This window comes from Notolepis coatsorum, assembly GCF_963971535.1.
Source record: "Notolepis coatsorum genome assembly, chromosome: 1".
NCBI classification, from domain to species: domain Eukaryota; kingdom Metazoa; phylum Chordata; class Actinopteri; order Aulopiformes; family Paralepididae; genus Notolepis; species Notolepis coatsorum.
In genome coordinates, this window is record NC_140165.1 from 54,615,327 (window position 1) to 54,640,941 (window position 25,615).

At 43.9% G+C, this 25,615-nt stretch overlaps 1 protein-coding gene across 2 annotated transcripts in view; it reads left to right on the forward strand.

Moving 5' to 3' along the window:
- The first annotated feature begins 1,245 nt into the window (after positions 1-1,245).
- Positions 1,246-25,615, forward strand: part of adarb1a (adenosine deaminase RNA specific B1a) — a 29,187-nt gene continuing 4,817 nt past the window's right edge. The window contains exons 1-8 of one of the 2 annotated variants that reach the window (XM_084323128.1): positions 1,246-1,316; positions 3,534-4,477; positions 11,411-11,525; positions 12,129-12,297; positions 14,684-14,862; positions 16,020-16,188; positions 23,051-23,232; positions 25,076-25,254. In XM_084323128.1, coding sequence (XP_084179254.1) covers positions 1,313-1,316; positions 3,534-4,477; positions 11,411-11,525; positions 12,129-12,297; positions 14,684-14,862; positions 16,020-16,188; positions 23,051-23,232; positions 25,076-25,254 — 1,941 coding nt within the window. In that variant the 5' untranslated portion in view covers positions 1,246-1,312. The remainder of the gene's footprint in view (positions 1,317-3,533; positions 4,478-11,410; positions 11,526-12,128; positions 12,298-14,683; positions 14,863-16,019; positions 16,189-23,050; positions 23,233-25,075; positions 25,255-25,615) is intronic. The other variant, XM_084323129.1, reaches the window with a different exon arrangement.

The window sequence follows — 25,615 nt, forward strand, 5'->3', positions numbered from 1 at the left end:
AATCTATATAAAATAATAATAAAAAAAAATTGTATCAAAAAAAAGTTGGCGGGTAAGAAATATGCTTGGCGGGTAGATTCTTCCCATCTACCCGCCACTGGCCGGTGAGTCAAAAAGTTAATTCCGCTCCCTGCTTGCAACACAAAAATTATGCTAGCTCAGCCCTTCTGTGACACTCAGTTCCCCACTTGCTAATAAGTGAAAAGGATACTCTGGCATTTTGAGTATCAGTCTGGCCTTTCTCTATGCCAAATATCTGTCTGTTTCTTTTGCACTTAAAGTGGAATGCAACCTATTTTAAGAACTCCCATATGTTCTTCCTGCGCCCCAGGACAGTTCAGTCAGGATTTGTGAACACGCACCACTGTCTTCTATACCTGGAAATCAGAGAGAACCCTCAATGTAAAATGTAGATCTACATCACAATCACAGATTGGAGGGTTCTCTCTCTGATTTCTAGCTTTTGGAGAGAGTGGTGCGTGTTCACAAATACTGACGGTGACTGTCCTGAGAACATTATTTGAATTCTTAAAATGTATAATTTTCAGTTCTACATAAATGGCTTGTTAGCAGGGCATTCAAACAAATGGTTACTTTAAACCAGCTTGGTAGCTTACACTACAGAAGGTTAACCTTTCACTACCACACTACAGAAGGTTAATCTTCTGTAGTGTGGTAGTGAAAGGGTTAACCATTTGTAGCATGGTAGTGAAAGGGTTAACTGTGTACTGTGGTAGTGAAAGGGTTAACCCATCTGTAGTGTGTGGTAGTGAAAGGGTTAATCCTTTGTAGTGTGGTAGTGAAAGTGTTAACCCTTTGTAGTGCGGTAGTGAAAGGGTTAACCCTCTGTAGTTGGTAGGGAAAGCGTTAACCCTTTGTAGTGTGGTAGGGAAAGCGTTAACCCTTTGTAGTGTGGTAGTGAAAGTGTTAACCCTTTGTAGTGCGTTAGTGAAAGGGTTAACCCTTTGTAGTCCTCCATAATGCTTGGTGAAGAGAAATCCCAGTGTTTCCCCGACTATGGCATCACAGCAGGGGGCGCCCAGCCGCCCACTAATCCATGTGGATAGCGAGAACGCCGGTGCAAAGCGTGGACAGCGACTTCAGCACCCACCATTACAAAATGTCGGGGAGGGGGCATACCCTGAATACCCAGACTGAAGTCTCACAGTGTGGAGGTCACCCTCTTGAGGGTGAGTTTAATTGTCCTAACAGCGAGGGCTTTGTCTGTATGTTCCCTGCAGGTCGGACAGGAGCGCGGCCGCCTCGAAGCCAACAGAGGCTGCTCACCCTGGAGGGAGAGGAGGAGGAGAACATGAGTGAGTCCACGTCACGGCAACACCCTCTGCGTGTGACCTTGCTGTGACCTTGATGTGACCTTGTACATGGGTGCCTATTAGGGATGGGCAAAACTCACAAAATTGCTTTTCAATAGGGAGGTGTAGTGGTTTGCCGTTTTTCGTGTTCCACCCTCTGTCCAACGCAATGCATTTGCCCATTTCTAAATCGTCTAGTTTAAAACAAATAAAGCATTAACATTTGCATGGTGTACCTTTCTGTGCTTATTCATCCACAATCTATAGCTCAACATGAAAATATTCCCAATTAATCATAAAAAGAAATCGCCTAATTTTATTTCAACCAAAAATGGAACGCTTTTCAATTTCCATGCGGCAGAATTGTTACAATAGCCGATATTCCATTTTCCCAATGATAAATCCCTAAATAATGTCTACAAAATATCTTTTCTTGTCTGTTCTCCCAGCTGTACCCAGCATGCCGTTCAGCAGTGTAACAGTTAATAGGGTCCCCTCTCAATTTCCGGTAAAAAACAAGGGAAATATTCGTATAAACTATAAAAAAAACAAATGTATATATATAATTTAGCGACCAATCGAATATTCGAAAATTGCTGCCCATCCCTAGTGCCTGTTTTGTTACGAGCAGTGTCGTCACATTCCGGTGACATTGTATACCTTTTACACGCCCTCAGTTCTAGGTTATGTAACGGATGTTCATGCTAAGTGTGAACATGCCGCCTACACGTCCCTCCTCCCTCATCTTCCTAAAGGACAGTTGTCCTTTAAAATGTGGCGTCCAGGCTCAGGAACCAGGCTCTCGGAGCTTAATCCCGGGGGTCAGGGTGTATCTGCTCGTGTTTGGACGATGGGAGTCCTAAGCCTGACCCCCCCGCTCTCAACAAAGAACGTCCTAAAGCCTCCCTGAGGGCCACCTCAGAATGGAGACGGCGACTCTTATCTCAGCGTTATTTCCCAGCCGCCTGACCCAGCATGAGCCCAGGAATGGGGTTTTGTGAAGGAAAGGATTCTTTAAGTTAAAACACGCAGGGAGGCCCAAACCAACAGAATGAGCAAGAACATAAAAAAAGGACCATACGACATCTTGAAGCCTGAGGTTTCTTTTCTTTTATTATTATTATTATTCAGAGAAAAATGCCACTATAGGCTCGATAAGACAGCTATTTAGTCGGGGGAAATGATACGGTCAAGCTCAAGTCTCTCACTCATCTCTCTCTTTCTCTCCCCTCTCCCCCTCTCTCTCCCTCTGCTCAGGGCATTACTGCTGTTTGTCTTGTTAACCTCTTCCTCCCCAGGCTTGTTGTTGACGTCTCAACGTGCACAGATTCCATGCAGCCACTGTGCTTCTGTGACTGTTGAGTTATTCGTACAATCATGAAACTACTGCTAAATTCCCTGTCTGCCATAAGCAAAATGTGACAGCCTTGTAATCCCCGAGCGCCTTACATATAGATAAGCTAGTCTTCTTGTTTGTAGCCTGTCTCTGTCTTCTACTCTTTTTCCCACATGAAGTGACCTATTATATCGCTAATCAATTGTATCCTGAGATGTTCCGTGGCAGTCTTCCTCTGGCACGTTGTAAAAGATAACACCCTTGTTTAACCCTGCTCCTTCCTTTTTCCCCAGTTTCCCAGACACCCCCCTCCCCTCCTCCTCTTTCTCCTCCTCCTAAACCTGCGTATTATTCTCTGTCCTGAGCACCGAAAGGAGTAACCTATCGAGCTTTTGCTGGAGGATGTTATAAATGAAAATTTACATAAAGTTCTGTCAGCTTTGTTAACAGGGCCTAGTGATATGTGTTCCAAAACGTCCTGCTATTGGGCTACAATTGCATTAGGATACTTATTGTTGCAACAACAACAACAAATTAAATGATGAACTGTTGCTTTGTTACACTGGTTTAATTCTCTTGTTTTGTTATTTGGTGTTATATTTATAGTATAGGAACTACTAATTACAATTTCCATAGCCTAAATCAGTAATTGTATCGATATATAATTTTCTTTATTACATGATAATAATATGATTAATTAACATTTTAATGTGATAAATATTTCTTACCCCGTAATGGCCACAGTCTAACTTGATTATGCCAGTGTCCCCCAGGAACACACATCACATGTTCAGTTACAAAGATAGATAAAGGAATCTCTAAATTTTACATTTACAAGATCCTGCAACGAAGGCGTTGTAAGTTACTCTTTCTGGGCACCGCAGGTTCCTGCAGCACCGACGTTAAGGAAAACCGCAACTCGGACAACCTCTTCTCTAAAGAAGGGGCAGGGGCCGAGGCCACTCAGCTCCCCAATGGGAGCGCGGGGGGCAGCAGGAAGCGGCCCCTCGAGGAGGGCAATAACGGCCACGCGCACTCCAAGTACCGGCCCAAGAAGCGTAAGAAAATGCCGGGGCCCGTCTTGCCCAAGAATGCCCTCATGCAGCTCAACGAGATCAAGCCGGGCCTGCAGTACCAGCTGCTCTCTCAGACCGGGCCGGTCCACGCGCCCGTCTTCCTGATGACAGTGGAGGTCAATGGGCAGCTGTTCGAGGGCTCGGGCCCCACCAAGAAGAAGGCCAAGCTGAACGCGGCCGAGAAGGCCCTGCGCTCCTTTGTCCAGTTCCCCAACGCCTCCGAGGCCCACCTGGCCATGGGCCGGACGCTGACCGTCCACACGGACTTCACCTCCGACCAGGCCGACTTCCCGGACATGCTCTTCAACGGGTTCGAGACGCCCGCCGCGCCGGCGGACGACCCCTTTTACCTGGCCTCCAACGGCAACGGCTCCTTCAGCTCCCTGGGGGTCGAGTACCCGCTCGCCTCCCCCGCCCCCAACTGCCTGGCCCAGGCGCCCCTGCCTCCGCCGTCCGCCGCCGCCGCCTTCGTCTCCCCGACGAGCGGCAAGAACCCCGTCATGATCCTCAACGAGCTGCGGCCGGGCCTCAAGTACGACTTTGTGTCGGAGAGCGGCGAGAGCCACGCCAAGAACTTTGTCATGTCGGTCACGGTGGACGCCCAGAACTTCCAGGGTTCCGGACGTAACAAGAAGCTGGCCAAGGCCCGCGCTGCCCAGGCCGCTCTCTCTGCCCTCTTTAACATGCAGCTGGACCAGGCGCCGTCACGACAGCCCATACCCAGAGAGGGACTGCAGCTTCACCTGCCACAGGTAAGCCCCGCTGGAAACTATTGTTGTGGAGTATATAAATGAGCCAATGACGGTAAGCTGTAGGAATTCGAGTCAATTTGTATATAAAAGTATAGAACGTAGTTTATTTCTGCAGCCATAGCCATAGAAAAAGTGATCATTTTATAATCGGAGATACATGTGTACACACAAAGCGTCTGACCAGAAAGTGACAAAGAGCTCTTGGTCAGACACACATTAAATACATAATCGATATGACGTACATAAGATACCAGATATGACAGAAAAGGTAAACAAAATATGCCCTAGTGAGAGAATGAATAACAAAGACGGCTCTAGGGCTTATGTTATGTCTTCACTCTAGAACTGAAGAGATAGGCCAAATGTCATCTCCTAACCATGGTCGTTGTTAACACATTGAGTGCCACGCCCCTTCTGGGAAGTGCATCTGGCCTTGCCGTCCATTAACCCCATGTAAACGCTCACCTTGTTTGTAGAGCTAAACCTATATTTTATATTATAGCTATGGGTCTAATAACGCCATCAATTGTCAGTGAGTTGCTTCTGGTCAATGTGCAAAAAACTGAGAATTTTTTCATCCGTACATTTCCGTTTTATACCGGTTTGAATATGAATATAGTTTGGGTGCTTCTGAGTAATTCCAGGAAAAAGACACAAATTGTGTTTTTGTGTAATTCATTTATAACTAGGGATGTCCCGATCGCCTTTTTTTGCTTCCGATCCAATCCCGATCATGTGATTTTAAATATCTATCGATCCGATCGTTTCCGATCCGATCTTTCACATTAGTAATCAATTTTGACGCATTTTTGTCAGAAACTGGCAGAGCGAGACAAGCCCATCTGTTGCCTATAGTCCGGGGCGCGAGCGCGGAGGCTTTTGTTATTACATTCACCCTGAGAAATGTGCTTCTGCTTCATATGAGAAATATTAAAAGTTTCAATATATGTTTGCACATTAGTATACATTCAGTGTTCGACTTACGTAATGGTCCATTCTGGTCTGAAACGCCGACGATAATCCTCAGTCACGTTATCCTCCAGGTGAAAAGTTAGTCTGAAAACTTCGCCTCCAGCCTGTCCTCCTTGCAAACATTGCAACTGGCTTGACTTTCTATTTTAAAATGCTTAGTTCCAAACCTCTGACATTAAGTCTAGCTGCTCAAGTCAGTGGATATTAACCATGTTTCGGGAGCGACGTGTTGTACTGTTGTGATGTGGAGCGTGTAGCGTGTAGCGTGTAGCCGGTCTAAATTAAAGGGAATGTGTTTGTTGCAACGGTGTAAATTAAAGGGGAATGTGTTTGTTGTGGACAATTATTCTGCTCTGTGACAATAAATACATTAATGATGATATATTATATGTAATTTAAAACCAAAACTAAGGCCTCCGTATGAGTTTAAGACGTGGACATGGTCATGTTTGTTGAATAAAATTTTTCTTTTTTTGACTGCAGATTTTTATTATTATTTTTTCCCGATCCCCGATCCTCTGAAAAGCACGTGATCGACGCCGATCCCGATCACGTGATCGGATCGGGAAATCCCTACTTATAACGTTGTAATTTTTCGCCAGATTATCGAATCTTAGATTATCATTATTATGTCTCCTCGTGCATACATGAAATGGGCCCTGGAGCGCGGATACTCAGAACAGCATGCACAAGGTGCCCCGCTGAATTATGAATGGCAATAGCGAATAAAAGAAATACCGTGACAGGGTTTCCCATTAATTACCTAGACTGTAATTAAAAAAAATGTAATACATTTAATTCTTTTTATTTTTTTTACTATTTTTTTTAAATATAAAGTTTGCCAATATGGATGTATCAGTAGTATTGGCAGTGGTAGTAGTCGTAATAGTAATCCACTATATTTTTTTATTTTCAAACAAATAAACCAGTTCAACACAGGTAACCACTTTTGCTTAATTTCTTTGATGGCTCAAATGTATGCTCTAGTCCAGTGGTTCCCAAACCTCTCCTCGAGACACCCCAGCCATTCCATGTATTTGTTCAATTCCACCACCAGCACACCTGATTCAACTAATAAAGGGCTAGTTAAGTTGAATCAGGTGTGCTGGTGGTGGAATTTAACAAATACATTGAACGGCTGGGGTGCTTCGAGGAGAGGATTGGGAAGCACTGCTCTAGTCGATTTTGTGTTTTGAGCACAAAGTTCATCATAGATCTAGCCTCTTTATTTTGCTCTCAAAGTGGACTAGATTGATGCATTTAACTTTAAAATGTAAAAATATATATATATATTATAAGTACCGGGGGGTCGGAGGTTCACCCCCCATAGTCTCTGAAAATCCTGTGGGAAACACTGTGTGAGAAAAACGTAGTTTTACGTTTCCGGCACTCAACCGTCGGGCGACAGAAACGTAGTTCTATGTTAACGGCACCCAAAGGGTTAAAGAGACACTGTGTTAAGACTGTAGCCTAGTGTCTTAAAGCTGTATACTAGTTGATCATATTAACACTTTGAGTGCCAGCAGGGGGCGCACGATTTAGCGCTTGAGCCAACGCTCTATTCAATGAGAGGGCGAGCACATTTGCGAACGCATAAACTATATCTTAAATTATGGCTATGTGTCTAATACGCCAGTCGCTTATCAATGACTTGCTTCCAGTCAACATTGTCGAAACGGATTGTTTTTTCATCGGTACATTTCCATTTTATACCATTTTGAAAAACTCGTTTTTGGAGATTTACAGGGAAAAAAAGTTATTCTGCAGGAATCACCCTTTACTGGAATACACAAAAAACGTTGTAATTTTTAGGCCTATTTATTAATCGTTTTAAAATAAACGCTACATTATCGATAGTATATGTGTACTTATGCACGCTAGAGAAGCGGGCTGAAAAATCGTTTATCTTATTTCCTGATCAGCACTCACACACACATACACACATAGGGGACACGTTGATATATCTGTGAAAAAAGTTCTGATTACCCCAAGACTGGTAAAATAGATTCCTTACCTCAGATCAGATGTTCTCCAAAAAGATTATTCCAATTCCTGATTGCTATTCCAAATATCGATCGCGTTTATTGATCCAACGCTGGGTGCTCGAAACACATATTCCACGCTGTTCTGAGTAGGGCTGTCTTAAATACTTCGAAGCTTTGTTCGATGGCACAAGCTTCGAAGTTAAAAAAAAAAATATATATATATATATATATATAAAATCATTTTTTTTTTCAAATTTATTTTTTATTTTTACTTCAGTGTGTGTGTGTGTGCATGGGGCCATTGGGTGGGGCCGGGGGACAAATACACTGGAGGAAAGTAACCCAGCTCAGCACTGCCCAAATTATATCATCACTATTGCCTGTTTGAAGGATATCATCCTCAAACACATATACACCACCTACACGCCTATATTGTCAGTCCTTGCCCCACAATGGTGGAATGAACTACCCACCCCAGTTAGGACAGCCGAATCCCATCCAATCTTTCGCCGTCGACTAAAGACGCACTTCTTCAACCATTATCTGAAATAAAATTTAAAAAATAAAATAAAATAAATCTAACCCTAACTAACCTTACTGTCATGCACTTGTCCTAATAAACTAACCTACACTGTAACACGCAACACTTTGATGAATATTGTTACTCAGCTGATAGAGTTGTATCCTTCCTGATGACCTGTCGTACAGAACTTGTAAGTCGCTTTGGATAAAAGCGTCAGCTAAATGACTAAATGTAAATGTTAATGTAAATGCCTTGTAGAATTCCACACATAAGAAAGAAAGATACTGGGATGAATAAACAAAATAGGAAATAAAATGTAGAAATGCATGCAATACATAAATAAATATGAATCTCCATATATGAAATAGAACATTTAGATAAGGTGCTACCGAGATGTTTTGGTGAGTTCTTTGTTTTTTTGTGGAAGTAGCCCTTCTTAAAAATGCATGAACATTCACTGATAATTGGTCTGTAGTGGAGTCTACATTGCCGGACCATGTAGAATCCGGACCTTGTAGACTGACATAATTCTGTGCATAGTTTAGTCTACTCTACACAGGCCATATTTCAAATAATCAAAATCTTACTTCATTCATCTTAAACATTCTTGATTTGGGGTATTGGTAGTTCCCATGAAATCTGAAGTTGTTCAAACGACAACAGCGATCCACCTTGAATTAAATCACACTGTGTTGGCTGCGTCACAGTCACGAAAGGGGCTACTTAATTCATTAATCCAATCCACTTTATTTATAGAGCACATTTAAAAACAACAAAGTTTACCAAAGTGCTGTACAAGTCCCACAACATATAGATAAAAAAAAAAAATGATATAAAAAAAAAAAAAATTATTAATATATTTTTTTAATTCGAAGCTTCGAATTAAAATCGAAGCTCGCCCCCGAAGCTTCGATTGCCAAAAAAAAATTCGAAGGTCAGCCCTAGTTCTGAGGGACCACAAAGACTGCAATCGGCTCGGATTACATGCCTGACAAGTAAAATGTGGATTCCGGATTTTCTTTCCCCCATGCGTTTTCATTCAGTCCATTCCAAAGGGTGCATTACCATCCGGGAGACGATAGGGGGCGGTATTTCCCCTGTTCGAGCTCAGAGAGAGTCCCAGTGGTAACGTGAGGCTAGATTGATGAAAAATGAATGGAAATCGCTAATAAAAAAAATAACGATTAATAAATAACAAGATTTCTCATCATTGGCACTGACATGAAATAACGAGAATTCTCGTCGTTGGCACTCACAGTGTTAACTAGTCGAGCTGTACAGAGATTTAAATACGGATGGACATAGATAACATTTCCCTCACACAATCAACTCAGAAATGGGTGTTTTAGCTTCAAGTTTGTTTGTTTGTTTGTTTTGGAACGACCCGACCAGAGTCTTCACGACTCCCAACGACGGCTAATTTACACGACCAACCCTAACGGCTCGCTGAGAGTTATGATCACATGCGGAAGGGATGAATGCCGCTGGAAGGGGTTTGGTTTTTGCGATTTGGTTCGACGGTGAGATGTTTGTTTAACCGTGACACGGCCAACGCCTCATCAAATCTCTCTGTTTTTAACGAGCATACGGACCACGGTCGCCGCTCATCAGAGATGGGAAAAAAACTGACAATGGCTGATTGAGAATGGAGAAGGGCTGGGGGAGGGGTGACAGCGTTCTATTGTAGAAGTTCAATGCTTTGTGTACTGGGAAACCATTTACACGTCACTTAATCCCTGCCTGTATTCCCTTCCCGCAGATAACAATAGGGGAGGGGGGTACGCAGTTATCTTAATTAACATCAACTCCTGAACGCTATTCAAACACAGCTATTGATTATACAAGCGTGTGTCATCGTCCACCTGCCCCCCCCCCCCCCCCCCCCCTGTTGGTCTGTTTTAGTTACAGATCAGTCAGTGGAGCGGGGGATTTGACTCCTATAAGCCCCTCCAATGTCTGGTTGTCATTCACGCCGAACGCAAAGCCGGGCTTAATTGAAATAGTCCGTAATACTGTCGGCGTTGATAAGAAGGCCTCTTGCCATAACATTGTCCATATTCACACGCCGGCCATTTTGCTCTAATGTCATGCTCAGGTTGGGATTCAGTCTGATGAAGGTGTTCTGCTTCTACGGTGTTCTGCTTCTACGGTGTTCTTCTACAGTGTTCTTCTAACGGCGTTCTGCTTCTAAGGCGTTCTGCTTCTAAGGCATTCTGCTTCTAAGGCGTTCTGCTTCTAAGGCGTTCTTCTTCTAAGGCATTCTTCTTCTAAGGCGTTCTGCTTCTAAGGCGTTCTGCTTCTAAGGCGTTCTGCTTCTAAGGCATTCTGCTTCTAAGGCTTTCTGCTTCTAAGGCATTCTTCTTCTAAGGCGTTCTGCTTCTAAGGCGTTCTGCTTCTTCTTTTTTATCCACTTTTTCTCCCCATTTTCAATTTTTCTCCCATCCCAATTTCGTATTTCCAATTCTTCCCTCCCCTGTCTTGAACGTTACTAGACTATGCCTCCCACTGGTCGGCTGTAGTGAGGATAGAAGCCTTGCATCACGTGTCCCCTCCGCATGTATATTTTCCCTAACAGAGTTTTACTACCGTGTTCGGTTTGCGCGATCTGAGTGGCCACTGACGTTTTTTTCAGCGCCAATTGCGTTACTCCTAACAAACTGGTTAAGCTTGGCGACTCTTTCGAAGTTGGTTACGTTTAGGGTTATGGTTAGTTGGTTGCGGAAGTGCAACTCCGTTAGGGAAAATATACACGCTTCCCCTCCGGTACACGAGGAGGCAGCCTGTCGCATCTTTTCACCTGCGCAGCTCGATCTCTCAGTGTCGAGGAGTAACGCGTGGGAGGCTCACGCTGCCCCCGACACTTCCTGATTCTACTGCGCAGGCGCACCAACCGACTTGTAGGAGTCGCTTGTTCACAACGTTCGATCCCCACCCTTCAGTTTTCCCTCCCCGTAATACGGCCAATGTGTATTACTGCGGACGACCAGCCAAACTGAAAAACAATGTGGAGAGCTGGATTCGAACACGCGAATCCTAGCGTCTCCACACTGGTGGCGAGTGCCTTGCCCACTACACCACCTAGCCGCCCCTTTTCACCTCTATATTCTATATATTCCTTCACCTCTATATTCTTTCACCTCTATATTATTATTCTATCTATATTCTTTCACCTCTATATTCTATCTATATTTGTTTACCTCTATATTATATCTCTTCTTTCACCTCTATTCTATCCTTTCACCTATATATTCTATCTATTCTTTCACCCCTATTCTATCTCTATTCTTTCACCTCTATATTCTTTCACCTCTATATTCTATCTATTCCATCTCTATATTCTATCTATATTCTTTCACCTCTATATTCTATCTCTATATTTGTTCACCTCTAGAAGGTTCTGTTCTTCTGTCTGTCCCTCTTGTTGTGTAACGTGTGTCTGGTCTGCTGTCTCAGGTCCTGGCAGATGCTGTCTCCCGTCTGGTCGTGGACAAGTTCAGCGAGCTGACGGACAACTTCACGTCTCCGCACGCGCGACGGAAAGTCCTGGCAGGTGTTGTCATGACAACAGGTACGGACGGGTCCATGGGCTTGATTTTTACTCTTAACCGATCAACAGTGAAGATTGTGGAACATATTACATTTGTATGTAATATCTTCAAAATATCTTTAAAATCCCACTTAAGTAGATTGAGGAGAAGAAGCTTTGTTCTTCCCTGTATCCTAGACGCCACCATGCACTTTTTATCTGGTGGTTCTTACACTTCATTTGAGCTGTGGCAGCGTTCACCGCCTTGGTCTGCAAGTGGCCTCGCGTTGCATTAGAAGTCAGGACATCATTAACAGTTTCAGTGCCGACCTTGTTTACATTTTACCCTGTTGAATGCCATCATCCACTTCAATGTTGGCGTTAAAAACGCCTAATCTATGTTTTAAATTATGGCTATGTGTCTAATCTGCCCGTCGCTTATCAATGACTTGTTTGCAGTCAACATTCACAGGACGTTTTACAGTATTAAACCAGCGGTGCCTTGGTGCCATGTTCGGCTTTCTTTCAACGTGTGAAAAAGTGTTACTATTATTTTGAGTGACATTCCCAACACTTGGGTAGTGTAAGATTATGAACTACCGGACTCTTGACACCTCTCTGTTGATTCAAACTCCCGTGTTTCAGGCTCAGACGTGAAGGAGGCCCAGGTCATCTGCGTCTCCACGGGAACAAAGTGTATAAACGGGGAGTACATGAGCGACCGCGGCCTGGCGCTGAATGACTGCCATGCCGAGATCATAGCTCGACGCTCCCTCGTCAGATACCTGTACTGCCAGCTGGATCATTTCCTCAAGTGAGTCGCACTGGTTAGATAGGTAGATAGGTAGGTAGGTTGGTTGGTTGGTTGGTTGGTTGGTTGGTTGGTTGGTTGGTTGGTTGGTTGGTTGGTTGGTAAATGGGTTGGTTGGTTGGTTGGTAAATGGGTTGGTTGGTTGGTTGGTAAATGGGTTGGTTGGTAAATGGGTTGGTTGGTTGGTTGGTAAATGGGTTGGTTGGTAAATGGGTTGGTTGGTTGGTTGGTAAACGGGTTGGTTGGTAAATGGGTTGGTTGGTTGGTTGGTAAATGGGTTGGTTGGTAAATGGGTTGGTTGGTTGGTTGGTAAATGGGTTGGTTGGTAAATGGGTTGATTGATTGGTAAATGGATTGATTGATTGGTAAATGGATTGATTGATTGGTAAATGGATTGATTGATTGGTAAATGGATTGATTGATTGATTGATTGATTGGTAAATGGATTGATTGATTGGTAAATGGATTGATTGATTGATTGGTAAATGGATTGATTGATTGATTGATTGGTAAATGGATTGATTGATTGATTGGTAAATGTATTGGTTGATTGATTGGTAAATGGATTGGTTGGTTGATTGGTAAATGTATTGGTTGGTTGATTGATTGGTTGATTGATTGATTGATTGATTGATAGTGTCATATGCCTCTTTTGGTCACCAGCCCACACAGGCATTACAAGACACAACTGATAAAAGTTCTCATATCAAAAATAATAACAAAATGTAAACAGTGTAGATATACTGTAGAACAAGTTTATTAAATATGCTAGAATATATAGATAACATTCAACCATTAGATGTCACACTAGAGCACCAGCATCATTTATCCAATCGGGTGTGTTCCACGTGAGGAAATGGGAAGTAGGGAAGGGATACATGCCTGCAACATGTAAACAACAACATTAATTTAGGACCCGCCAAAACATTTTGAATGATAAATTCATTAACTCATTCAGCGCCGGAGCTATATGCCCGATATAGGTCTAGATGGCCACCGCTTTAATCAAGAGTGCTTAAAATATATCTTAAATTATGGCTATGGGTCTAATACACTCTTCGATTATCAGTGAGTTGCTTGCAGTCAACATGTACAAAACGGATTGTTTTTTCATCTGTACATTTCCGTTTTGAATATGAATATAGTTTTGGTGATTTCTAGTAATTCCAGAGAAAGCCGCGATAATAGCCCTTTAGTGGAATACACAAAACACGTTCGGCTGATTATCGAATCTTCCTGAAATCAAACGCTAGATCATAATTATTATCCTTCCTCGTGCACGCATGCAATGTTGTTTAGACAGATACAGCGTCGATCGGGTAGAAATACATATCAGATCAACGATCAAATTTATATATAATGTTCTTACCTTGTATCTGATGTAATGCAAAAGAAATAATCCAATTATCTGATCGCCATTTGAAGTACTGGGCGCGGAGGTCCGTGCCACGTTCAACAGCATTGCATATGAGGGGGGGGGGGGGGCAGCCTCGCAGATCTATCGTTGAAATCAGGTTACCTCGCCTGATTATTTAAACCACGCCTGCACGGCTTGGATCGTCCCAGAAAAAAATATATACCATTCCCAGTGGAGTGCAATACCAGCCGGAAGGCGTAGGGAGCGGTATTTGCCCTTTTGCGAGCTCAGACCCATTCCCAACGATAACATCAGGCTGGATGGATGAAAATGAATGGATATCGCTAATAAAAGAAATAACGATTAAAACCCGACTATACTCGTGATTGGCGCTCAAGCGATGGCGAGTTAACCCGACTATCATCGGGTCTGGCGTCCAATGAGTTAATAAAAAAAATCGGGGGTGGGGAGTAAAACTTTTTATTCCACACCTTTCTAAAAGCTCTGTGGATGTATCATTTATAAAAAATATATATATATTAAATTAAGATAAAAAAAATATCTATAGATTATAAAAGCCTATACAATTAATAATCTCAATTAAATGTACCATGCGTTTTGAAATGACATGTATATATATTAGGGGTGTAAAGGTACACGTATCCGTACCGGGCTGTTTTTTTCACAATCTAATATAATTATTATTATAAAAAAAATAATAATTACAAGTCGATTATTAATTTCAATATAGAATATTCGTTGACAGCCCTACAAGTACAATTAGTTACTGCACACTACATCACCCCTGAGTGGAACATGGAAAGCCAAACTTTCCCCCCACTGTACCGAAAACCCATACCGAACCTTGACTTCAAAACCGAGGTACGTACCGTACCGTGGTTTTTGTGTACCATTACACCCCTAATATATATATATATATATAGCGGGAGAATAAAACCTTAACGGCGTGCCGTGGGGCGGGTGCCACCTCTTTATCACACTCACTGCATCATCCGTCTTCTGCGAACACAGCAACAACAAAGAGGAGCAGCAGAAGTCCATCTTCACCCGGTGTGACAACAAGCAGGGCTTCAGGCTGAAGGAGAACGTCCAGTTCCACCTCTACATCAGCACCTCCCCCTGCGGAGACGCCCGCATCTTCTCCCCACACGAGGCCGGGGTGGAGGGTGAGTGGCTGGGCGGGTTGACCAGTGAGTCAACATGTTGTAATGTCACACTTACACATTTATTTACCTTTTTTACAACTGCAAATGACGTCCCCAACGGAAAAGTTTGTTAACATCTGCAATATACTGTAAATATATAAACATCATCTGTTTTATCTAATAAGGTCATGTTTTCAGACAATTAATGCAGTAAAACAGGATTGTTTTTATGAATATCGATGCATGTATCGATCTAATATCAGCATGGAAAATTTCACAAAAGTATTGTTGTGTCGATTCTTTCCCCCCACCCTTACTGGGAAGTGGAGGCACCTTTCCACCTAAGATGGGAACAGTGTGGGAAAGGAAGCCCAACCTGAATTCCAAAGAATATGGTCAATATGCAAGAGGGTGTTCCATTTGGTCCACTTTGGCCATGCTGATGGTACTTATGAGGGGGGCGACAGTGGCTCAGGAGTTAGAGAGCACTCGTCTAGTAATCAGACTGTTCCCGGGTTCGATTCTGGCTCCTCCTTGAGCAAGACACTTAACCCCTAACTGCTCCCGATGAGCAGGTCGGCACCTTGCATCGTTGCCTCCGCCGTCGGTGTGTGGATGTGAGGCACAAGTTGTAAAGCGCTTTAGATAAAAGCACTATATGAATAATTTTTTTTTGCGCTTTTCCAAACAAAGTTACAAAGTGCTTTACAGACATGTTCAAAACAGCAAACATCAGCAAAGGCGAAACATATTTTTATGGAAAATAAAACAAGAGAAAAAGAGACAAAAAACCTTTCAAACAGGATTTGTAGGCAGATTGGTAAAACAGTTTATGCAATCAGAGCTGACCTAAACCCATAACCTTAGGAAAAACATTTAATATACAGATGTGTTTTTAAAACTGACTTAAGACTCTGCTAGCCTAAGATCCAAGGGCAAGGCGTTCGAGAGCATGGGTCCCCGGCCCCCCCGGGTGACCAGGCTAGTTTTGTAAGGAACCAGGAGGACCTTATCCGTGGATCTGAGGCAGCGTTCCGGAACATGGGGTTCCAACATAAATATAAATATAAAATGCAGACCGTGTCCCTAGCAACAGCACCACGGTGCCCATAATCACAGAAAATGACGCCCTTGTGGCACCACTGCCATGCTGGTGGCTAGATACAGTAGAAATTTCTCTCAATGTCGTTCCCACCCCACAGATCAGGGGGACAGACATCCCAACAGGAAAGCTCGCGGTCAGCTGCGCACCAAGATAGAGTCGGGGGAGGGAACCATCCCTGTGCGGTCCAGCAACACCATCCAGACGTGGGACGGGGTGCTCCAGGGAGAGAGGCTGCTCACCATGTCCTGCAGTGACAAGATCGCCAGGTGTGTGTGTACTATATTTCTCATGCATAGCCCTCAGACTATTCTCTCCTCCCCCTAAGCCCCCTAACCTACCTCTCCCCATTTCTTCTCTCTCTCCCTCTGGTTCTCACTCTCCCTCTGGTTCTCACTCTTCCTTTCTCTTTTTCCCTCTCTCCCTTATTTATTGTTGTCCTTGTATACTATTGCTACTGTCATTTAGTATTTTATTTACTTGTATTAGGGATGTCCGATATTGGCATAAAAATGTGATATCGGAAAATATCGGTATCGCTTTTTAAAAAAAAATATATATATATATTTTCTTTTCTTTTTTTACATTTATTTAACCTTTATTTACCCAGGCAAGCAAGTAAGAACAAATTATTATTTTATTTATTGTCAAAGTATGCATAATGTTGTGTTAATTACACGACAAGAGATATGTAATGTTAATTACCTGAAATTATTCTGTTTTTTGGGGGGGGGGGAAACCCTGCATATATCTGTATCGGTTGATATCGGTATCGGAAATTATGAGTTGGACAATATCGGTATCGGTAAAAAAGCCAATATCGAGCATCCCTAACTTGTATGCTTGTACATAACCTTGTTTTTGTTGCAGCCTCCCCCCCCCCCCCCTTCCCACAAAAGGCCTTTGTTTTTTGGACAGGCTGCCTTTGTATATAAGAATTTGTTCTTAATTGCTTGCCTGGATAATTAAAAGGTTAAAAGGTTAAAAAATTTAATATTTACCTCCATCAGGTGGTAGCCTTGGGGGGGGGGGGGGGTTATGCTTTTGGTCGTATATGTTTGTGTATTCCTCTGTCCGCAGCTAGTCTCGCAAACTACAGGGTCAATTTGGATGAAACTATAGCAGGCCAAGGACCCTCATTCTCCAAAAATGTTCTAATCGATCAACAACAAATATTCTATTTTAATGAATGCTTGTGTAATAGTGTGCTAGTGTAATAGGAATAGTGCAGGGAGATCTGCTTTCAATACACTTCAGTCCTGCTTAGGCTACTGTCTTGTCAGCTGTCCAGCTTTACATGATGGCGCCGCTCCGACCGGCTGCCTCTCTGTTCGCTCCGTCGAGACTGTGTTTACTTTTGTTAATATTTATAGTTTTTAGAGTTTTGTGCGTACCAACTGTTGGTGCATTTAATGTATATGACCGTCAGTCACTCATAGACATTGGATTACGGGAAACTTACCAACTGGATTACTCGCTGGATCAGCTTTCCGAACCGCATCAATGGCCTGAAGAAATTCTCCGGAGATTAGGACCAGATCCTTTGTTCCCAGAGCCCAGGAAAAGACGACGAGGAAAGAGGGCTGGGATCCGTAACAGGCTGAGATCCAGACGCCACCGTACACCACTGCCCAGTATATTGCTAGCCAATGTACAGTCAATTGACAATAAACTGGATGACATCCGAGCAAGGATTCAATATCAAAGAGACGTTAGGGACTGCAATGTCCTCTGCTTCACCGAAACATGGCTCACACCGGAGGTTCCAGATCACGCAATTCAACCAGCGGATCACTTCTTTATCCATCGCAAGGATCGGTCATCAGAGTCCGGTAAACAACGTGGAGGAGGTATTGCCTTCATGTTTAACAAAAATTGGAGCGATCCAACGAACGTGAAGGAATTATCCAACCACTGCTCCCCAGAACTGGAATATATAACCATCAAGTGTCGTCCTTTCTTCCTCCCGAGGGAGTTAACGGCGATCGTCCTGATCGGAGTGTATATTCCACCGCAAGCCAGCAACAAGGTTGCGCTCTCCAGACTACACGACGAGGTAAATAGAATACAAGTGGCTAACGTTAACGCCGCCATTTTAGTACTGGGAGATTTCAATAGCGCCAATCTGAGAAAGGTATTGCCTGACTTCTATCAGCATGTGACTTGCAACACCAGAGGCGGTAACATCCTAGATCACTGTTACACGCAATTTAAAGGTGGCTACAAGGCTCATTCTGATAGTGGCTTTGGTAAATCAGATCACGCGTCAATTTTTCTTTCACCAAAGTACAAACAGAGAATTAAAAGTACTCCCGTAGTCTCGCGAGAGGTGCAGAAATGGGATCTGACGTCAGAAGAGACGATCCGGTCAGTGTTTCACTACACAGACTGGAATGTGTTCCGCGACACAGATAACATTAATGTCTACACGGAGACAGTGCTGGACTATGTTTGTACTAGGGTGAAAGAAACAATCCCCACTACCAAAATGAAAGTTTACCCAAATCAAAAACCCTGGGTAGACAAATCCGTCCGTGAAGCTCTGAGAGAGCGCACCAAAGCATACAATGACGGCCTAGTGGCAGGCAACATGAATGACCACAAGGTGGCGCGACACAACGTAAGGAGGACAGTGTCAGAGGCCAAACGGCGCTACAGGGATAAAATTGAACTCCAGTTTGAACAAGCTGACTCTAGAGCTATGTGGCAGGGGCTCAAAACGATGACAGACTACAAAGGCGCCTCCCTCAAACTGAACAGTGACATCTCCTTAGCAAACGACCTCAATACCTTCTATGCGAGGTTTGATGCTGGTAATAACAACACCAGCTCACAAGCCTCGGCAATGGGGGGGGGGGGGTCGGCTGCTGATGGAGGCGCAGTGTTCAGGGTAACAGAGCATGAGGTGAGGCGGACCTTTAAAAAAGTGAATATCAGGAAGGCAGCAGGTCCGGACGGCATCCCCGGCCGCGTCCTAAAAGTCTGTGCCGACCAACTGGCCCCAGTATTCACTGACATATTTAACCTGTCCTTAGAACAGGCTGTCATCCCCACCTGCCTGAAGAAGTCCACTATTATCCCTGTACCCAAAAAATCCAAGCCTGCTTGCCTCAACGACTACCGCCCTGTAGCTCTCACCTCCATAGCCATGAAGTACTTTGAGAAGCTAGTAAAGGGCTACTGCTCCTCCCTCCCCATCAACATGGACCCCCTGCAATTTGCATACCGCCCCAACAGGTCCACGGAGGACGCCATATCCCATGTGCTGCACACAGCAGCATCACACCTGGACAAGAGGCAGGGGAACTATGTGAGAATGCTATTCATCGACTACAGCTCGGCATTCAATACCATAGTCCCCTCCATACTCATAGCCAAGCTCAGGGACCTGGGCTTGGGCTATGACCTCTGCCAGTGGGTCTTGGACTTCCTGACTGGCAGACCCCAGGTGGTGAGAGCAGGCAACTGCACCTCCTCATCCATCACCCTCAACATAGGGGCCCCCCAGGGCTGTGTTCTGAGTCCCCTCCTCTACTCCCTGTACACACACGACTGTGTGGCTCAGCGGAGTAGCAATACAATCGTCAAATTTGCTGACGACACAGTGGTGGTGGGCCTGATCTCTGCCAACGACGAGAGGGCCTACCTGGAAGAGGTCAAGGTCCTGGCGGGATGGTGCCAGGAAAACAGCCTCTCCCTGAACGTCAGCAAAACAAAGGAGATGATTGTGGACTTCAGGAGGTCGGGGGTCAAGGACTACAGCCCCCTCAGCATCGACGGGGCACCGGTTGAGAGAGTCAACAGCTTCAAGTACCTCGGAGCCTACATATCCGAGGACTTGACATGGACCACACACATTAACAGTGTGGTGAAGAAGGCACGACAACGCCTCTACTTCCTCAGGCGCCTAAGGAAGTTCCAAGTCAGCCAGAAGATCCTTAAGAACTTCTACTCATGTACAATAGAGAGCATCTTGACCGGCAACATCACCTCCTGGTTTGGGAATAGCACTGCACAAGACCGAAGCAGACTACAAAGAGTGACACGTTCAGCCGAACGCACAATTGGAGGGGGGCTCCCCACCCTCCAGAACATTTACTACAAGCGTTGCAAGGGCAAGGCTAAGAGAATCATTAAAGACTCCAGTCACCCGAACAACTGCCTCTTTGAACTGCTGCGGTCAGGCAAGCGATACCGGAGTCTCAAGGCGAGCACAGAAAGACTCAGAAGTAGCTTCTATCCCCAGGCCATCAGGCTGCTAAACGAACAATGAATGAACACTACACAACAACAACCACCAAACGCACATAGCACACACATCCACACGCACACACTCACTTTAAACAAACACACTGTAGCACCCACTCCACACACTTTATAGCACACACCCACTTTAAACAAACACACTGTAGCACCCACTCCCCACACTTTATATTTATGGATGAAGGATTGCACTACAACTCGTACACCTTACTGTAAATTGTACCTAAAATTGTACCTCATCCCATTTCTGCTTTGCACTAGATAGTACTGTACATTAGTACACTGCATAGTATTGTGTATTGTATATTATATGGTAACTCAGAACATTGTACATATGTCTATACCGAACACTGTGACCTCATTTTCTTCTTCTAAATTCATGCTATATTATGTTATTATGTTATTTGATACTATCTTGTCTAGCACAGTCTCTGGAGCGTAACAGTAAGAAGCATTTTGTATGAAAGTATTCTGTACTTCTGTATGACAACTATTAAAGAACTTGAACTTGGTAGGCTAGTGACTTGACACAGTTGGGCTTTTTCTTAATTTCACACAGACCGTGGATGATCTCTGTATGTTGTGCGAGTGTAATTATAATGAATGGTAATAGATGGTGTCTGCATTCGTTAAATATTGTAGGCAGGTTTGTTTGATGATGAAGACTTTCTCCCAGACTCGAGGTCCATATTACACATATAAAAACAATATATTGTTATTATGTTTGCTCTGTGAGAAAGAGAGAAGAAACCTATATTGAACATTTATGATTTATTTTTACTACTAACTGTTCCATCCCTAATATGAACCATTTAAATTGTACACGATGACATCAGCAGAACTCTGAACTTAGCCCAGGGCTCACCTTTCAGAGCAGGACGTGAGATGGCAGGAGTGCTTTAACTTTTGTTCATCGCACGTCCGATTTTACAGTAAGTGCGGAGGGGGGAAAAGCGTTTTCCCACTTAGTCGGATTGGAATGGCAATTATTCTGATTATGTGTTGTAAAGAGGCTAAATTGTGTCACTTGTCACGCTGCAATCACTCGTTTCTCTCTGTCACAGCAGCCGTGCTCCAGGTGTCATCAGGGGCATGGGGGGGGGGGGGGGGTTGATTGGGTCTTTTGATTAATCGGCAGGGAGCCCGTGACACAGATATGCCCCCCATCCCCCCTGGCCAGAATCGCATTATCATAGAAATTCTCCAGAACAATGACGTTGATTTAAAAAAATGTATACTGTTTGTGAAAGCAGATTCCCCACTGCCTGTGACTGATTTAAACTGTTTTGTGTCCATGATGGGAGTCAACCAAGGCCTCTGCCAGGTGTTTCTTTCAAACACCATGTTACCAGAATAACTGCAGGGACCCTCTGGCACCAACGGGCCACTTCACCCTGCTGTTTCATTTGAGCACATACGTGAACTGTATTAGTATGCAGGGGAGGAAACTAACTTTTTGGCTTACCAGCCAACTGGCGAGTATCTGATTTTTTTTACCAGCCAAACAGATTTTTTACCAGACAAAAAAAATCGCTAATTGTGATAATTACTTCTTTGTATGTCAAGCCACGTCAATGTTGTGTATGCATCTGGGTAGGCACACTGTGCCTTTAAGACAGCACGGTGGTCTTACGACAGTGCTGTGAAGTACCGTCAAGTGTTGTGGTTGGTGTGCTGTTGTGCACAGTGCACTGGTTGAGCTAGCCCCTTTCGTGACTGCGATGTGCAAGCCAGGGGCTTTTGAGCATGAAATAAATTGTCTAACCTTACGTCGTAGTCCGGTGCTTTTTTGGAAACATTATAGTCATAACAGATACACCTAGCTAACGTTAGCTAGCAAGCAGCTATAGCTAAAACGCTAACTAGAAGCTAACCACTGTATACAGTTCCAGTAGACTAACATTACACCTCTGTGATTTAAATGTGTCCTTAGTAACTTATACTCGAGGGTTGTACTAGGGTTGGATGCAGTTCCCCGTTGGTCAGTCTGTCTGTTTTCCATCTTCTGCTGTGTTTAACGTTATCTGTTTGCAAGTGCTCCTGATGGCTAGCCTAGTACCGCGTGACTTTTATTATTATATGTCCGCGGGTTGGCCAGTACTGCGCAAACGTTTATTAAACATTATATGTCCGCGGGTGGTCTTGTGCAGTGCTCTCGTGGCACTGTCAACTAAAGCGAACACTCAGAAGACGCGCACCGTTTGCCAGTGCAGTGATTGCAGAATGTTTTATTTTTTTGTATACTCGCCAGCAGGGGAGGAAACTAACTTTTTGGCTTACCAGCCAACTGACGGGTATCTGATTTTTTTTACCAGCCAAACGTAAAAAATACTAGCATTTGGCCAGTAAAGTGGCCTAATTTCCTCCCCTGTTAGTATGGCACCTTTCATAAAAGAATTGCAGCCCAAAGTGCTCCACAGCAGTGATAAACACATGGGCATAAAGTGCAGACATAACATTAGGCATAAAATAAGCATGGAACATTAAATAAAAAAATACATGGAACATTAAATCACGTAATTTCTCATATTAGGATCTATTACATTGAATCCTTGTGTTGTGTTGATTACATCTCAATGAAATGAGGTATCGGTCCTTAACTATTGTTATATGTGTTATATATACTTATAAGTATTGCTATGTTTCCATCTACATCAATTCATGCTGCTGTCCCCTTCAACCCTATATTCTATTCTATTTTTATTTAGTTTATATATTTAATATATAAATATTAAATATTCTACCATCATTCTACCTAAATGTTGCACCAAACGACCAAAACAAAAACCCTTGTATGTGCAAAAACCTACTTGGCAATGAAGACCTTTCCGAGTGTGTGATGGTGACGCGCCCTTCTCCGACCCCCAGGTGGAACGTGGTGGGGATCCAGGGTTCTCTGATGAGCTACTTCACGGAGCCCATCTACTACGCCAGCATCATACTGGGCAGCCTCTACCACGCCGACCACCTCTCCCGGGCCATGTACCAGAGGATCACCGAGATCGAGGACCTGCCGGAGAACTTCAGCCTCAACCGGCCTCTGCTCAGCGGTGAGGACGGAGGAGCGTGTGATTTACGCTGTATTGTATTATGTATATTGACTGAACATTCCTTTACTTACTTTTTACTCACTTCTTAACTCATTCTGCACCATCGCTTAATGCGCCAGAGGGCGCTATTACGCCATCGCTTTAATCAATGGGGGGACTGCGAGATTTGCGAGTGCTTAAAATATATCTTAGCTATGGGTACACCCGTCGATTGTCAGTGAGTTGCTTCCAGTCAACATGTACAAAACGGATAGTTTTTTCATCCGTACATTTCCGTTTTGACTATGAATATAGTTTGGGTGCTTCTGAGTAATTCCAGGAAAAGACGTGATAATAGCCCTTTAGTGGAATACACTAAACACGTTGTCATTTTTTGCCTGATTATCGAATATTCCTGAAATCAATGCTAGATTATTGGTATTATGTCTCGTGTATATATGGAATGTTGCTTCGACCGCGGCGCGCCCCCGCCCCGCCACTAACAGTAAACGGCATACACAGAGTCCAAACACACAGCTTCGATCGGGGTAGAAAGAAATATCAGATCAACGCAAGATTTTATATATAGAGTCCTTACCTGGGATCTGATGTAATGCAAAAGAAATAATCCAATTATCTGATCGCCATTCCAAATACTGCTCGTGGAGGTCCGTCCCACATTACAGAGCGTTACACATGAACGGGCGGACGGGGTTACTGTTCCATCCCATCGTTCTAATGGCCTGCCTCGTCTGAGTATTTTAACCCCGCCTGCACGGTTCGGATCGTCCCAGAAAAGAAACTACACCATTTCTAATGGAGTGCAATACCAGCTGGAAGGCGTAGGCGGTGGCATTTGCCCTTTTGCGAGCTCAGACCCATTCCCAATGATAACATCAGGCTGGATGGATGAAAATTAATGGATATTGCTAATAAAAGAAATAACAATTAAAACACGACTATACTCATGATTGGTGCTGAACGTTTGGCGAGTTAACCCGACTATACTCGTGACTGGCGTTGAATGAGTTAATTTTTTTTTTATTTTTTTTAATACTTACTTTTTTTACTGTATGTAGCACTCTCTCAGGGGCTCATACAGAAACAAGCATTTCATCATAAAGTATTCTGTATTTTATTATGACAAATAATAAACAAACTTGAACTTGATTGGAATGTTGAGAACCCAAACGTTCTAAAGACGATGATGCATCGCGCGCGTGCACACCCACACAAACCTAGGAGTCGGGGCTCCATTTGTCATCCTTGGCCCGTCAGTGTCATCCATTTGAAAGGACATTATGGGCAGGGCTCATGGAAAGTGTTAGTTGATAGCAGAGGGCTCCATGCACTTTCATTTAGCATTCATTTCCGATTTAAATTTCTTGGGATATTTTCTGTTGAATTAATTGTTCAATAATATATTTCTTGTGTTTATAAAATTCAAGAAATGTGTCTTTCTGGTGTGAAATATTTAAATAAGTATTTGCTATCGGCAGCAGAGGCTCTCAGTCTCATAGGGGATTAAAAGATCAGGGATCAGGAATAACCACACATTAGCCGTGAAGATGATCAATACAATCTTTAATGAATTCTGAACGAATGCAGTGAGGCTAATGTTAATGGTGCTAGGATCTCGTCCCTTAGATTTGGTTCAAACTAAGCCTGGTTGCTGCGTTTTGCAGTAGAAGGGGAAAGGGAATTCTGGCTTTGAACTTGAGAAGAGAGAATCACAGAGATTGGATAAAAGGATGCATCACCTTTTCAAGCTCAGTGAAGGATAGAAATGGTGTTTTGTGAACGGACTCTGACCGGAGCAGAACCGTACGGTACCACTTTCTGAACTGTGTGCCGCGTTCCCCAGGAATAAGCAACGCAGAAGCTCGGCAGCCGGGGAAAGCACCGAACTTCAGCGTCAACTGGACGGTGGGAGACCAGGCGCTGGAGGTGATCAACGCCACCACTGGGAAAGACGACCTGGGCCGGCCCTCCAGACTCTGCAAACAGGCCCTTTATAGCCGCTTCGGGCGCCTGCACTGCAAGGTACCGCGAATCAAACACACCTAAAGTCTTACAAAAATCTGAAAAAAGCCAATTGGCTTGGCAGAAGTTGTATTCTGTGGGTCTGTGAGAGTCCTGTTCTGTGGTAATACTAGCTTCACCTATCTCAAGCCCCGCCCTCTTTTCTCCATCACAACTATTGCTTCCCTGGGAAAAGGGGGCGGAGCTTGACAGGTCAATTTACTCCTGTATATTGGTGACCGGGGGCAACAGTGGCTCGGGAGGTAGAGCAGTCTTCTGGTAATTCGGAGGTTCCCGGTTCGATTCCAGCTCCTCCCGGGCAGTGTGTCGAAGTGTCCTTGAGCAAGACACTTAACCCCTAATTGCTCCTGATGAGCAGGTC